Source organism: Artemia sp. Qi Xiang Cuo, chromosome 4 (genome assembly GCF_049724085.1).
Source record: "Artemia sp. Qi Xiang Cuo chromosome 4, ASM4972408v1, whole genome shotgun sequence".
In the NCBI taxonomy this organism is placed as follows: Eukaryota; Metazoa; Arthropoda; class Branchiopoda; order Anostraca; family Artemiidae; genus Artemia; species Artemia sp. Qi Xiang Cuo.
Window position 1 is genome coordinate 81,385,339 of NC_142797.1, and position 14,342 is coordinate 81,399,680.

The 14,342-nt window shown below is 35.1% G+C and overlaps 1 protein-coding gene and 1 non-coding gene across 2 annotated transcripts in view; both read right to left on the reverse strand.

The window, feature by feature from the left end:
• Positions 1 to 398: 398 nt before the first annotated feature.
• LOC148953503 (uncharacterized) overlaps positions 399 to 14,342 on the reverse strand; it is a 146,229-nt gene continuing 132,285 nt past the window's right edge. The window contains exon 11 of the mRNA XM_089088573.1: positions 399 to 709. Coding sequence (XP_088944699.1) covers positions 486 to 709 — 224 coding nt within the window. The 3' untranslated portion in view covers positions 399 to 485. The remainder of the gene's footprint in view (positions 710 to 14,342) is intronic.
• On the reverse strand, positions 12,094 to 12,176 carry TRNAL-UAG (transfer RNA leucine (anticodon UAG)). The gene has a single exon. It is a non-coding gene; the product is annotated as a tRNA-Leu (tRNA).

Genomic DNA, 14,342 nt, shown 5'->3' on the forward strand with positions numbered 1-14,342 from the left:
TATATATATATATATATATATATATATATATATATATATATATATATATATATATATATATATATATATATATATATATATATATATATATATATATATATATATATATATATATATATATATATATATATATATATATTTATATATATATACCAAATATATCCTATAAACCACTGGTTATGTAATCTATTTAAGCGTGAAGAGAAGAGAGATTTCATTATCCTAAAAAGAAATAACATGACCACCTCTGAGGATCCTTGACACTTTTCCCTAAAAACAAGGGTTTTGGCAAAAATCCACCCTCTTTTTCTGCATAGTTTAATTATCCTCCTCCCTTGAAAACCTAAAAACTTGGATGGATAAGATTGTTATTTTCTTATGAAAGTATAAATCAATTATCAAGTAGAAAAAATAATCGTTTTCATTTAAAATTAAATAAATATAACAATAAATAAAATAGAAGGACTAGTTTACAAGAGGTGGAATTAACCTCTCTTTAAGGATCGTAGAATGAAGTCTCGGTTTTCTAAGATATCATCAAGTGTGAATGGTAACACTGGAAACCTCCTCCCAATTACATTCTTCTTCTTCTTCTTTCGGAAACCACCTATAGGTCGGAGCAGAGCGTACAGAACATAAACAGGTGACAGTATAAATGCTCGAACCAGATAGATCAGGGTCTCCAGAATTCTTGTAGGCCAAGACATACCTAAAAAAATGATATTTATATACTTTCTTAGAAATCCTTCTAATTCGCAAAAAATGCAAACACGTCTGGAGAGTTTTAATGTTTTGGCTATCAAGTAGGTTATCAATTAAAATCAAGTAGTTGCGGGCATCAAGCCAGGGTTTAATTGTAGAAAAACCCAAGAAAGATAAAGGATTGACGATTTTTTCTGAGGTAGTATTTTCACAATAATTTTTTGGAGTTCCTTAGATGAATTATTCTAAAAATTAAACTCTACCTCCCCCCCCCCCCTTTTTTTCTCTTTCTCTCTATATCTGTTTTTTTTCGAGGCATGTATCGAAGTGTACCATGACTTGGGTGACAAAATTTAAAACGTCTTACCCCCTTCTCCAAGTATGGCTTTATAATAGCTGTTTTTTTAAATTGCTGTTTTTTATTAAAATTTTCTATTTTAAATATATATTTTAAAATTTTTTAAATGATATTGGCTAATTTTAAAAGAAAGAGCGGAAAATCGAAGAGAACCCAACATGAAGTGAAACCCTAATGAAATAAAACCCTAATTGTTTTCCTGGAGTTTGAAGAAAGGAATTTAAAGAAGTCCTTAGCCGTTTTTGCTTTTATCGAACTGTTCGTGCTAGAGACTTAAAAGTAAAGAGTGACACGTGCTAATAGCAACCAAACTCTAAAAGCAGAAGTTTTGAAATAATATATATCCCAAAATATTTCATTTTATGCTATTAACATTATAGTAGCTGCTAGTATAACATAATAGTGTTTCAGTTATTAGCACAATTAAATTTGCATAATTCATAAAAAAGGGGGAAACCCCACTTCAAAATCGAAATCTTAATCATAACGATTCCACAACCAAATTCTGACTGTACTAGAACCACTCATATATTGTAGCTTCTAACCTTGACAGGGTAACATTTCATGTTTTTCTTCTCATGTGTTTTGTTTTTGTTTTGCTTTTTCAGTCTTAGAAATTCAGGGAAGTTTCATTTGAATCAGAATCTCATTTTTTAACGCCCTTTTTCACAACTGAAAACAATTAAAGGATAACTAATCTACTAAAGGATAATTATTTGGTCTATCGTTCTATCATGATAAAACAAGATGTGAGACTGAAAGTTAAAGTATTTATTCCATTGAGAGGGGATTATACATAAAAGAAGCCTTATTCTGGAAGCAATATCCCAGAAATACGAACTGAAAGCAAAAAACATATTCAAACGAAAGTAAAGAGTGAAGAGAAAATGAAGAGAAAATTACCCTGTGAGGGGGATATTGCCTCATACTTTTGCCTTACCCCTGATTTTAACTTTTTTTCAAATAGACTTTAAGAATAAAAGCCTTAAAACGTTTGACGTAATATAAACTTCAAATAACTTTTCCCGTTGCCTCTAGAATATAAGACTTTATTTATTTCATTCTAAAAAAATACTAGTAAAATATTCTTGCATTCTTTCATTCTAGTAAATAAAATTCTTAAATAAAACACTTGCAATTACCAGGTGGCTATACTTTTTCCTTGCTTTTTTGGTCTGTGGTTTTATAATGATAGAACAAGATGTAAGACTGAAAGTTAAAGTATTTATTCCAATGAGAGGGGATTATACATAAAAGAAACCTTATTCTGGAAGAAATCTCCCAGAAATACGAACTAAAAGAAAAAAACATATTCTAACGAAAGTAAAGAGTGACATTGACACTCAAAATGAAGAGAAAATTACCCTGTGAGGGGGATGTTGCCTCATACTTTTGCCTTACCCTTGATTTTAACTTTTTTCTACTAGACCTTAAGAATAAAAGCCTTAAAACAATTGACGTAATAAAAACTTCAAATAATTTTTCCCCTTGCCTCTAGAAGAAAAATTTTTATTTATTTCATTCTCCAAAAATACTAGTAAAATATTCTTGCATTCTTTTATCCTAGTAAATAAAATTCTTAAATAAAACACTTGCAATCACCAGGTGGCTATACTTTTTCCTTACTTTTTTGGTCTGTGGTTCTATCATGATAGAACAAGATGCAAGACTGAAAGTTTAAAGTAGTCATCCTAATCAGAGAGCAGGGTACATAAAAGAAACCTTATTCTAGAAACAATCTCTCTGAAATACGAACTGAAAGCAAAAACCATATTCAAACGAAAGTAAAGAGTGATATTGACACTCAAAATGAAGAGAAAATTATCCTTTGAGAGGGGTGTTGCCCCTTAATTTTTCCTTACACTAGATTTTGATTTTTTTTTTTCAACAGGACTTAAAGAATAAAAGCTTTAAAACAAGAGTAATGTAATATCAATTTCAAATAATTGTTCACGATACTTCTAGAACAAAATAGTTTATTTCTTTTATACTAGAGAAATTCCAGTAAAATATTCTTTTATTTTAGTAAATAGAATCCTTAAATTAAAAATTTTTTTTTAATATTTTAAAAGAAAGAGCGGAAAATCGAAGTGACCCCAACATGAAGTGAAACCCTAATGAAATAAAACCCTAATTGTCTTCCTGGGGTATGAAGAAAGGAATTTAAAGAAGTCCTTTGCCGTTTTAGCTTTTATATAACTGTTCGTGCTACCGACTTAAAAGTAAAGAAAGATACCTGCTAATAACAACCAAACTCTTAAAAGAGAAGTTTTGAAATAATATATACCCCAAAATATTTCAATTTTATGCTATTAGCATTATAGTAGCTGCTAGCACAACATAATAGTGTTTCAGTTATTAGCAAAATTAAATTTGCATAGTTCATGATCAGAGAACCCTACTATAGAAGTTTCAATCTCCTGTCTGCAAAAATGTGGAATTTTGTATTTTTGGCCAGAAGAAGGATCACGGATGCGTGTTGTTTTCCCAGGGGTGATCGTATCGACCCAGAGGTCCTAGAATATCGCGGGAGGGCTCATTCGAATGGAAATTAAAAGTTCTAGTGCCCTTTTAAGTGACCAAGAAATGGAGGGCAACTAGGCCCCCTCCCACGCTTAAATTTTTCCCAAAGTCACCCGATCAAAATTTTTAGATAGCCATTTTGTTCAGCGATTCCGAAAAATACAGAAACAATGTCTTTGAATATGACTTAATCCCCCACAGTCTCCGGGGGAAGGTCTGCAAGTTATGAACTTTGCCCAATGTTTACATATAGTATTGATTATTGGGAAGTATACAGAAGTTTTCAGGGGGGATTTTTCAGGTAGTTGGGGGGGGGGAGGAGGGGCGAGGGGTTACGTGGTAGGATCTTTCCATGGAGGAAGTTTTCATGGGGGAAGAAACATTGCTATGAAGGGGTTGTCGGATTTCCCAGCGATATTAAAAGAAATACCACTACTACTACAAACAACTCACCGCAGCACCAAGCCGCCTGAGGCTAACACAGCTACACACGCTCCTCATTCATCCCAATCTATTCAAAGCCTCCCTTTTTACACCTTCCAACGAAGTTCACATTTCCTTTAAATCTGTCATTCTTCATCCGCACAACGTGCCCTAGCCACCTTGACCTTCCTTTCGTTCTACCCCTAGAGAGTGGTATTGAACCATACTTTTCGTACAGCCTATTGTTTGAAATAAGGTCAGTCAGCCGGGTACCCAGAACAATCCTTAAGGAATTTCCCTGGAAAATATCTAGCAAATCTTCATCCGCTTTTCTGAGCGCCCGTGCTTCAGGGCCATATTTGACCACTGTCATCACTGTAGATTCTAATATTCTAATCTTGCAGGCTTACTTCTTGCAGGATTGCAGGCGTATCTTCCTATTCTTCCAAAGTTTTTTTTAACTGTGTAAAAAAAAACACACCCTGAAACTTGGTTATTCTACTTTTAACATCTTCACTACTCCCACCATCTTTACTACTATTACTACTAATACTACCAAGGTAAGTGAAGCTGCCACCTTGATCGATCTTTTCATTACCCAACGTCACCTTTTCATCTTCACTTATTCCTAGCCTTAGTGACTCAGTCTTCTTAACATTAATTTTCAAACCTATTCTATCACCCTGAACTTGCAAAACCTCTATAAGTTCATTCATTTTGCTCACATTTTCATCTATGATGCTTAAATCATCAGCATAATCCAAGTCCAGGAGACTTTTTCCTCCCCATTTGATTCCGTGGTCTCCCATTGCCTTTCCTGTGCTCCTTAAGACAAAGTCCATCAAAATAATCCGTGTAGATGTGGATAGAACACAATCCTGCTTAACTCCTGATTTAATACAAAACCAGCTACTAACCTCATTTCCTAACTTAACCGCAGTAGTGTTATTCTCGTATATAGTAATCACTTTAATGTATTTGTCTGGTATACCATACAAGGATAAAACCTTTACTAATGCTCTTCTATCAACAGAATCGAACACTTGCTCATAATCTAAAAAACTGAGGACCAAAGGTGTTTGACAACTCAGGCACTTCCAAATTATTAACCTGAGACTGAAAATTTGGTCGACGCATCCTCTATCTTTTCTAAAACCGCACTGTTCTTCTCATAAAACTTTGTCTACGGCATCACTCAGTCTAAAAAGTATCATATTGCTAAGTAATTTGCTACCTACAGAAACCAGACTAATGCCTCGACAATTACAACTCTCCCTTTTACCACCTTTCTTATAAAGTGACTTAATTAAAGTTTTCCTAAAATCGTAATTTACTTCCTTTTTCAAAAATCATATTCATAATCTTCACTAGCTTATTTTTAACCTCAGAGCCACCATATTTGAGAAACTCATTTCCCACCCTATCAGAACCTGGAGTCTTATTATTTTTTAATCCTTTTTGTCTTATTGCTAATGACACATCACAAAACAACCACTCCGTCACATCCAAGGTATCACCAACTTTTTCATTTTCCTCTGTGTCTTTTTCTGTAACTCTATCTCGGTTTTGCAAATTCTCAAAATGTTCTGCCCATCTCTCTTTAATTCTTTCCTTATCGCTAATTGTGGCCTATGCCAAGTTCGGATTGACTACTCTCTCTCAATTTATTAACAAGCCAGTAAAATATTTTACTATTATGATGTCTAGCTGCATCTTCCAGATCCTTGGCAATTTTATCCATGGCCTCCAATTCACAACTCCTTACTTCATATTTTAATGCTTTCTCCACTTTTTTTTACATTCCTTTTTTTTTCATATGATCTGTCACTCAAATAATTCTTGTACAAGTCCCTTCTCCTTTCTATTAAACATAATGCCTTTTCGCTAATATTCTTAGCTGCAGTCCTAGCTTTCTTCCCTAAGACACCTTCAGCAACTTCACAAATTATTTTTCTAAAATCAGTCCAACCATCTTCCACATTGTCAAATTTGGTACTCTGAAGTTTAGTATTCAAGTGTTCCTGGAAAGTTTCTCTCAAATTCTTATCCTGGAGTCTACCAGCATCATAACTTCCAGGGAGGTAGTTATCAGTAGTATGTACATATTGAATTTGCCACCTTTATGTTCCCTGGCAGCTTTCCATGGTTGATTACCAGACTAATTAATGCTATTGATGTCAATTGCGTATGGAATTATACAAAACCTACCAGACAGGTTTCCGGGCCAACCAGGTATGTTTCTGGGCCAACCAGACAAGTTTCTGGGCCAACCAGACAAGTTTCTGGGCCAACCAGACAAGTTTCTGGGCCAACCAGACAAGTTTCTGGGGCAATCAGACAGGTTTCTGGGCTAATAGGTGTATGGAAATACTGTGGGTACACCATATACGGCAACCTAAATGGAATTAGAGGGTCGATAAAGTGAAATTATGTCACTATTCTAGGCTATAGAAGCTCTACACCTTTTCAAAGAGAGTGAGTATAACTTGATTGATGATTGGGATTTGAATAAAAGGAATAGTTTTCTTTACAACTCATATTAGTAAGAGAATTGAATTCAGAGAGAATAGTTTATTTGAGAGGATATTAGTAGAGAAAAAATGAGTGGTGCATTTACATTATTGGAGATTAATGAAGGAGCTGACAACAGCGGCAACGATATACAAGTACCCAATGTGGCTGTGAAAGTAATCACTGGTTGTAGGCTATATCTTGAATGGGACACTATGTATGCCAGATATGTGATATCATAAAGCACATTTAAACAGGAGGAGCAACTATGTTTGGCTGAAAAAATGAATATTCTCTATATAAATAAACTACGATCAACATTAGATGTCCTATCGAAATATATTGATGAGAACAAAATGCATCAGTGATTATTATTATTATTGTAATTATGTTCAATAAAATTGTTTCTAAATCAATGGTATTTTTTTTTCTATAGTAGACTAGCGTATATTTTTTAGAGTAGAAAATTTTTCTTATGGAAAAACATTTGATTGTAGATGACCATTTTCTAGAGCTGTCTATTCAAAGGAAGATATTTTCTCGGGGAATGCTTGTCGATATAATGGAAACTGATTCTCCATCATTAGACTATTGTTTGAAGCTTCTACATCGTGGTCCAAATGCATTTACACAATTTATTGATGTATGGATCATAACATGGCAATATAATATCGTGGATATGCTTTTAAACACTAGTTTAGAAATTTAGAACTTTTTTCAAAGGACATGTTGCACCTGGAGATAAATTACTCTCTCTCTCTGTATCCATACTATACAATTTTTGATGTTGCCAGCTCAGTTTTATAGTAGTAGCGAGAGCGTCAACACATGAAAAAATGTTCCATACATATCCGTAATGTATGTACAAACAGGGCAGCTGGTCATCATGTGAGAGTTGCACAATGATTTATGAGTATGATGAAAAGTGCAGATTTTACGACCCATGTAAGTTGGCTAGAAGATATACCAAGCAAAGTGAAGATTGTGATTGATTTCCTAAAGAAATGTGTGACTCTTATACTAGAGGACATCTAAGCTCCAATTGCCACTATGATAAATGTAAGCAGTGGGAGAATACATATCCCGGTATGATTGGAAAGAATCCTAACCGTGATTTTAGTTTATTGCTACGAGATTGGTATCGTCGTGGTTTTAGATTTTTCTGGGAAGAGGAACCGGGTCAACGATTCAACTGTTGGAACAACAAAAGAATATGGTTTCTACGTCATTGTTGTTAAGACAATGGGTGTTATGATTATAAGCCCACTGATTTTTATTTGGTTATGACGGAATGTTAATCGAGCATTGAAGATACTTTTTATGAAAGTACTTCAAATAAGCAAATTTAAAAATATGAATGCCATAGAATGAATGACAATAGCAGCATTGAATATACGAAGAGATATGACGAGAGTGAAGGCACACTCTACTGTTGAAATTGTGACCCTGATACTTCAGTTCATCAGGATCAGTACACTGTGAATTCAGATAATCTACCTGCACTAGTTGTTGTCGACAAATACCTAGTAGTGTATGAAATCTAAAGAGTAGAAAAGTCGTTTTATCATGTATATAATTTTTTTTATTATTAATAAACAATTTCACATACATCTTTAGAACATTTTATTCTTAGGGCACTAAAATCCATATTAAATACACTTGTAAGTATATTTTCCACTAGAAAGTCGTTCAATCGAGGTAAGTCAACGTAGATGTTGAGAAACTGCTTGTAGGTATAGCCACGACATCTGAACATGAAAAAGAGTAGTACATGAAAGCCACATGTCTTAGTCGTTAAATCCTGTACTCTTCGTTGATTTTGAATAATGGTTTTCCCACTGCTTTCAATAAAGTTGCTGAGGTATGGAGCGTAGAATTTATACGATAGGCCAAGAGGATCAAAATATTCAAGATTCTTTGCTTTTTGACAGATGCAGCGCCAATGACCGGTAGTCAAAGTCAATGGACTGCTATTAACAATGACAAGATTATTGTTAACACTGGGAATTTTTTCAATGAAGTTTGAAGGTATGCAATAGGACTTGTACTGGGATATGTATGGATCCATACTAAATACATTGATTATTTGGGTTGTGTTCATGGTGCTAGGTCTAGTAGAACACTGCCGTCGGGTGTGATTTCCCAATAGGTTTCGAATTGACTCAGTGATATTAGCGTGATACTCTCAGTCAGAGCATAGGCAAATGTACACTCTAAAAGTATATTCTTTGTTCGTACTATGCTCATATCCTGTGTGCCAGACATGTCCAAAACAATAACCCCATGATTTTTTTAAAACATTGAATCGGTTATTCCATCCTCAAATATTTGAGAGTCATGATCTAGGGATTGCATGGTCAACTCGTAGAGAGCTCTATAGGATTTTTTGTCAAACGATAGAGTTTAGAGAGAAATACCATTCACTTTGCACAAAAGGCTAGATAGATCGAAAAACTTAAAATCAAGGGGATAGTCAATCCAGGACCCAACAGCACTGCCACTCTTCACAAAGTCCAAAGCCAATTTTGATGGAATTTCTCCATTGATAAAAGACGAATCACTATAGCTACGAGAGCCGGTGGCAATGTGACGTTGATTGGTGATTGTATGGGGGACAACAAGTTTAATGTTGTTACCATTGGCTCTTAGCTTTTCCACTGCCAATGCAACAGAGCTCATAACCTGTTGTTTTCGGACGTGGAGAATTGCCGATTTGATAATGACATTTGCATCGGGTGCTGCAGGAAGTGTTTTTCTCAAAATGAAATTCGATGGAGCCATCTGTAACTTTATGTCAATCTTGACATTGGAGGGTAACCATTGGGATATATTGAATATCTCATGATTTAATTTTCTAACCAGATGATACTCTTGGGTCACTGCAGTAGTCAAATCACCGTCAGTATCAACACCTGATCAATATTCATAGCCTAATGATTGTCCTCTCAACTCCTTGTAAACCTTTGGTGTCATCATCATAAATTGCATGTAGCTTGCATAGTTTGATAAATTATTGCTAGTGCTCACCAATGTCCCATTAATAAATGCATTAATTTGCTTTAATTTGTCGTGTAGAATACAGTTTTCATAGGAGAGACCATTGCCGGCATTTGGAGTTGTATTATCTGACTTTTTCTTCAAAACAACATTTAAATCAATAAATGTTGATGACAAATCAATGAAATAGTCTTCATTGGAAAATATTTGAAAGTGTATATTCTCCGAGAGGGGTTGTTGGGGATGAAATTGTTCATAGTAGCCATACTTGACACTGAAATCAACATTTTCAGCATTGAATAGATTCAATGAGGAACTGATTGATGGATATGATTCCTTGTGGGGGAGATAAGTCATCTTAAGAGAAGAAATCCTTCTTTGATCTAACAATAATTTCCTTTTTCTTCTTCTTCTGCTTATTGGTCTTCCTTGTTTTATTCCTCGAAGCCCTTGTTGATGTCCTTTGCTTCCTGCCTGGGAGGAGACTGATGAGTGAATGACGCGAACGCATCCTTTTCAATCCCTCCCCATTTTGTCGAGATTTTAGTTGCTCACCAACGGCTCTTGCTGAAGATCTAATATTTTCCTTAACACTCTCCTTGAAATTCTTGCCCGACCCCCATTCCTGTAGTGTGGAGGCAGCAAAATTTGATGCAGCAGGTACAAGATATTTTATGGCAAGGGGTAGTGCAGAACGAAATAGCCTAGCATACCAGCTACCAAGACCATAGCCAAACATTGTAGTACGCCCCTTGTAGTAGTCCAATCCATTGCCTATTTGACGTGGACTCAAAGCACCAACATAGCAATCGATATCGGAACAGACAAACGGAATTCTCCTATTTTTCATTTTAGGTGATTGTGCTTTCGTTCACAATGGGTCGAAAATCACATATAATTACTGCTAAGCCTTTTGCTATTGCTAGATGATCACCCAATTCACTTCTTAGTCTTAACTGACAGAGTTACAAATACGAAGCGTTTACATGAACATACTTAAGACGCTTTATATTATTTCGATGAAAAAGTTAATGAGTTGTTTTTCGTTCAAGAACACGTAGGAGGGGGACATTTGAATTACCGACTCTCGATGTTTCCACAAAGGATGCATATAGAAATATGCAAGAGTCCGAGGCAAAACCAGGTGGATAATCAGCAAAATAACTTGATTCATCCCATAAACGGTGCCAGCATTTTTCCCATTGATCATATTCTGTTTAAAGCCAAGAACGTCTCTCAGATTATCATTGAGAATAATTATTTCAGTGTCAAAGGGTGAGGTAATGTAAATCCTATCATGTTCCAATGAATAATTAAGATGGAAGTTTCCATTCCTGAAATATGAGATTTTTCTATTGATTTTACGACACAAATCCCCCATATTATCATATTCAATATATTTCAATTTGACATGTGTATATTCACTAGATTTAAGTGCTTCAACCCATTCATAGTCGACATAGTTCAACCCTTTCATCGTCCAGTCGAGTGGTATAACTTTTATATCATACACACGATCCCTTCTCAGGATGTCAGAGGTATATTCAAGAATACATTCGACAAGAGACCCTTAATATGCACCGTCAAATTTGATGGCGAGGGAGAATTTTGTCCAAAAATCACTTGCTGTAGTCAAGTCATTGTAGAGATGATCGGAAACTTAGGACATGAATGTTACATAGAAATCATTAGGCATTGTCAATATCTTCAACACTGATCCAAGAATCAAAATCAGAAGTGTATCCTAGCCACCGAACAAGTTCCTGGTTCTGAGCCCTGCGAGTACGAGTCTTTAATATCTTTTCAATTTGATAGATTTCACTATTATTTTTAATTTTTAATAGTTCAAACTTATAAAAGCCACCGAAAATGTCTTCATCTTTGACATGATGCAAGCGATAAGTTTAGGGATTCGTGTCTAGGATTTTCGAAACTTTAAAAATTTCTATGCACCATAAGTAATTCCCCTTTTCAAAAACATTAGTTGTTCTATTAATTCGAACAGTATCACCAACATTGAATTTATTTTTCATCTTGACAGTCGTTTCATTGGAATACTGTTTAAGAAAGGTGTCAATTGTGTCATAATCAGAATGATGGACTTCCGTTTGCGTAGAATTGGACAATGATCGATGAGGTCGTTGATTATAAATCAACATGATTTTATCTAGATCATGAATAAAAGCCGACATATTTTTCAATGTACAATATCTTGAAATTAGAAGTAGAATAGTTCTTATCAATAGTTAGGCCAATACAGCTTTTATAGGACTGTGACTATGATAGAGCAATGTACTATATTTCTCTAGTACTTTTGCAACATGGGGATTAACAAATTCACTACCGCGATCCGTTTGAATTTTTTTATATGAATCCCATTGGGGATATGAATCCTCAAAGTCGACATAGCTTTATTTCATTTTCTTAAGGTTAATTTAGACGAGGTTCCGTGCGCGCACGTAACCTCGTCTAAATTAACCTTAAAAAATGAAATAAAGCTATGTCGACTTTGCATATTTTATTCAACATATCCGAGAAAGCGCTGGAGGGGGGCATTCCTGTCGACTTTTGGAGGAAATTGTCAGGTGTGGGACTCGAACCCACGACCCCATATGGGGACCAGATCCTAAGTCTAGCGCCTTAACCACTCGGCCAACCTGACAATGGGATTCATATAAAAAAATTCAAACGGATCGCTGTAGTGAATTTGTTAATCCCCATGTTGCAAAAGTACTAGAGAAATATAGTACACTGCTCTATCATAGTCACAGTCCTATAAAGGCTGCATTGGCCAAACGATTGATAAGAACTATTCGACTTTTAATTTCAAGATATTGTACATTGAAAAATACACCGGATTTTATTCATGATCTAGATAAAATCATGTTGCTTTATAATCAACGACCTCATCGATCATTGTCCAACTCTACACCAACGGAAGTTCATCATTCTGATCATGATATAATTGACACTTTTCTTAAACAATATTTCAATGAATCGACTGTCAAGAAGAAAAATAAATTCAATGTTGGTGATACTGTTAGAATTAATAGAACAACTAATGTTTTTGAAAATTTGAATTACTTATGGTCCACCGAACTTTTTAGAGTTGCAAAAATCCTACACACTATACCCATAATTTATCGTTTGCCTGATACCAAAGATGAAAACATTTTTGGTGTCCTTTATGACTTAAAACTACCAAAAGCTGAAAATAATAGTGAAATCTATGAAATTGAAGATATATTAAAGACCCGTACTCGCAGGGCTAAGAAACAGTAACTTGTTCGGTGGCTAGGATACAACTCTGATTTTGATTCTTGGATCGGTGTTGAATATATTGACAATGCCTAATGATTTCTATGTAACATTCATCTCCAACGTTTCCGATCTTCTCTAAAATGACTTGAATACGACAAGTGATTTTTGGACCCCCTCCATCAAATTTGACGGTGCATATGAAGGGGCTCTTGTCGACTGTATTCTCAAAAATACCCATGACATCCTGAGAAAGGATCGTGTCTATAATATAAAAGTTATACCACTCGATTGGACTATGAAAGGGTTGAACTATGTTGACTATGAATGGGTTGAAGCACTTAAATCTAGTGAATATCCACATGCCAAATTGAAATATATTGGATATGATAATATGGGAAATTTGTGTCGTGCAATCAGTAGAAAAATCTCATATCGTAGGAACGGTAAATTCCATTTTAATTATTCATTGGAACATCATAGGATTTACATTACCTCACCTCTTGACACTGAAATAATTATTCTCAATGATAATCTGAGAGACGTTCTTGGCTTTAAACAGAATATGATCAATGGGAAAAATGCTGGCACCGTTTACGGGATGAATCAAGTTATTTTTGCTGATTATCCTACTGGTTTTGCCTCGGACTCTTGCATATTTCTCTATGCATCCTTTGTGAAAACGTCGAGATTCGTCAATTAAATTTGCACAATCATGCTTTATATCTAGAGAAAAACATCTAAATAACTTTTCCGTAACTAAAATATAAAGCATATTAATTATTTTAATGTAAACAATTCGGATATTGAAATCTGCAGGTTAAAACAAAGCAGTGAATTGGGTGATCCTCTAGTAATAACAAAAGGCTTAGCAGTGATTACATCTCATTTTCGATCCATTGTCAATGACACTACAATCACCTAGAATGAACAATAGAAGAATTCCATTCGTATGTCCAGATATCGATTGCTATGTTGGTGCTTTGAGTCCACGTCAAATAGGCACTGGATTGGACTACTACGAGGGGCGTACTGCAATGTCTGGCTATCGTCTTGGTAGCTAGTTTGCTAGGCTATTTCGTTCTGCACTACCCCTTGCCAGAAAATTTCTTGTACCTGCTGCATCAAATTTTGCTGCCTCCACACTACAGGACTGGGGGTCGGGCAAGAATTTCAAGGAGAGTGTTAAGGAAAATATTAGATCTTCAGCAAGAGCCGTTGGTGAGCAACTAAAATCTCGACAAAATGGGGAGGGATTCAAAAGGATGCATTTGCGTCATTCACTCATCAGTCTCCACCCAGACAGGAAGCATATAACATCAACAAGGAATTTGAGGAATAAAATATGGAGGCCCAATAAGCAGAAGAAGAAGAAAAAGAAAAGGACTGTTAGATCAAAGACGGATTTCTTCTCTTAAGATGACTTATCTCCCCCACAAGGAATCATATCCATCAATCAGTTCCTCATTGAATCTATTCAATGCTGTAAATGTTGATGTCAGTGTCAAGTATGGCTACTATGAACAATTTCATCCCCAACAACCCCTCTCGGAGAATATACGCTTTCAAA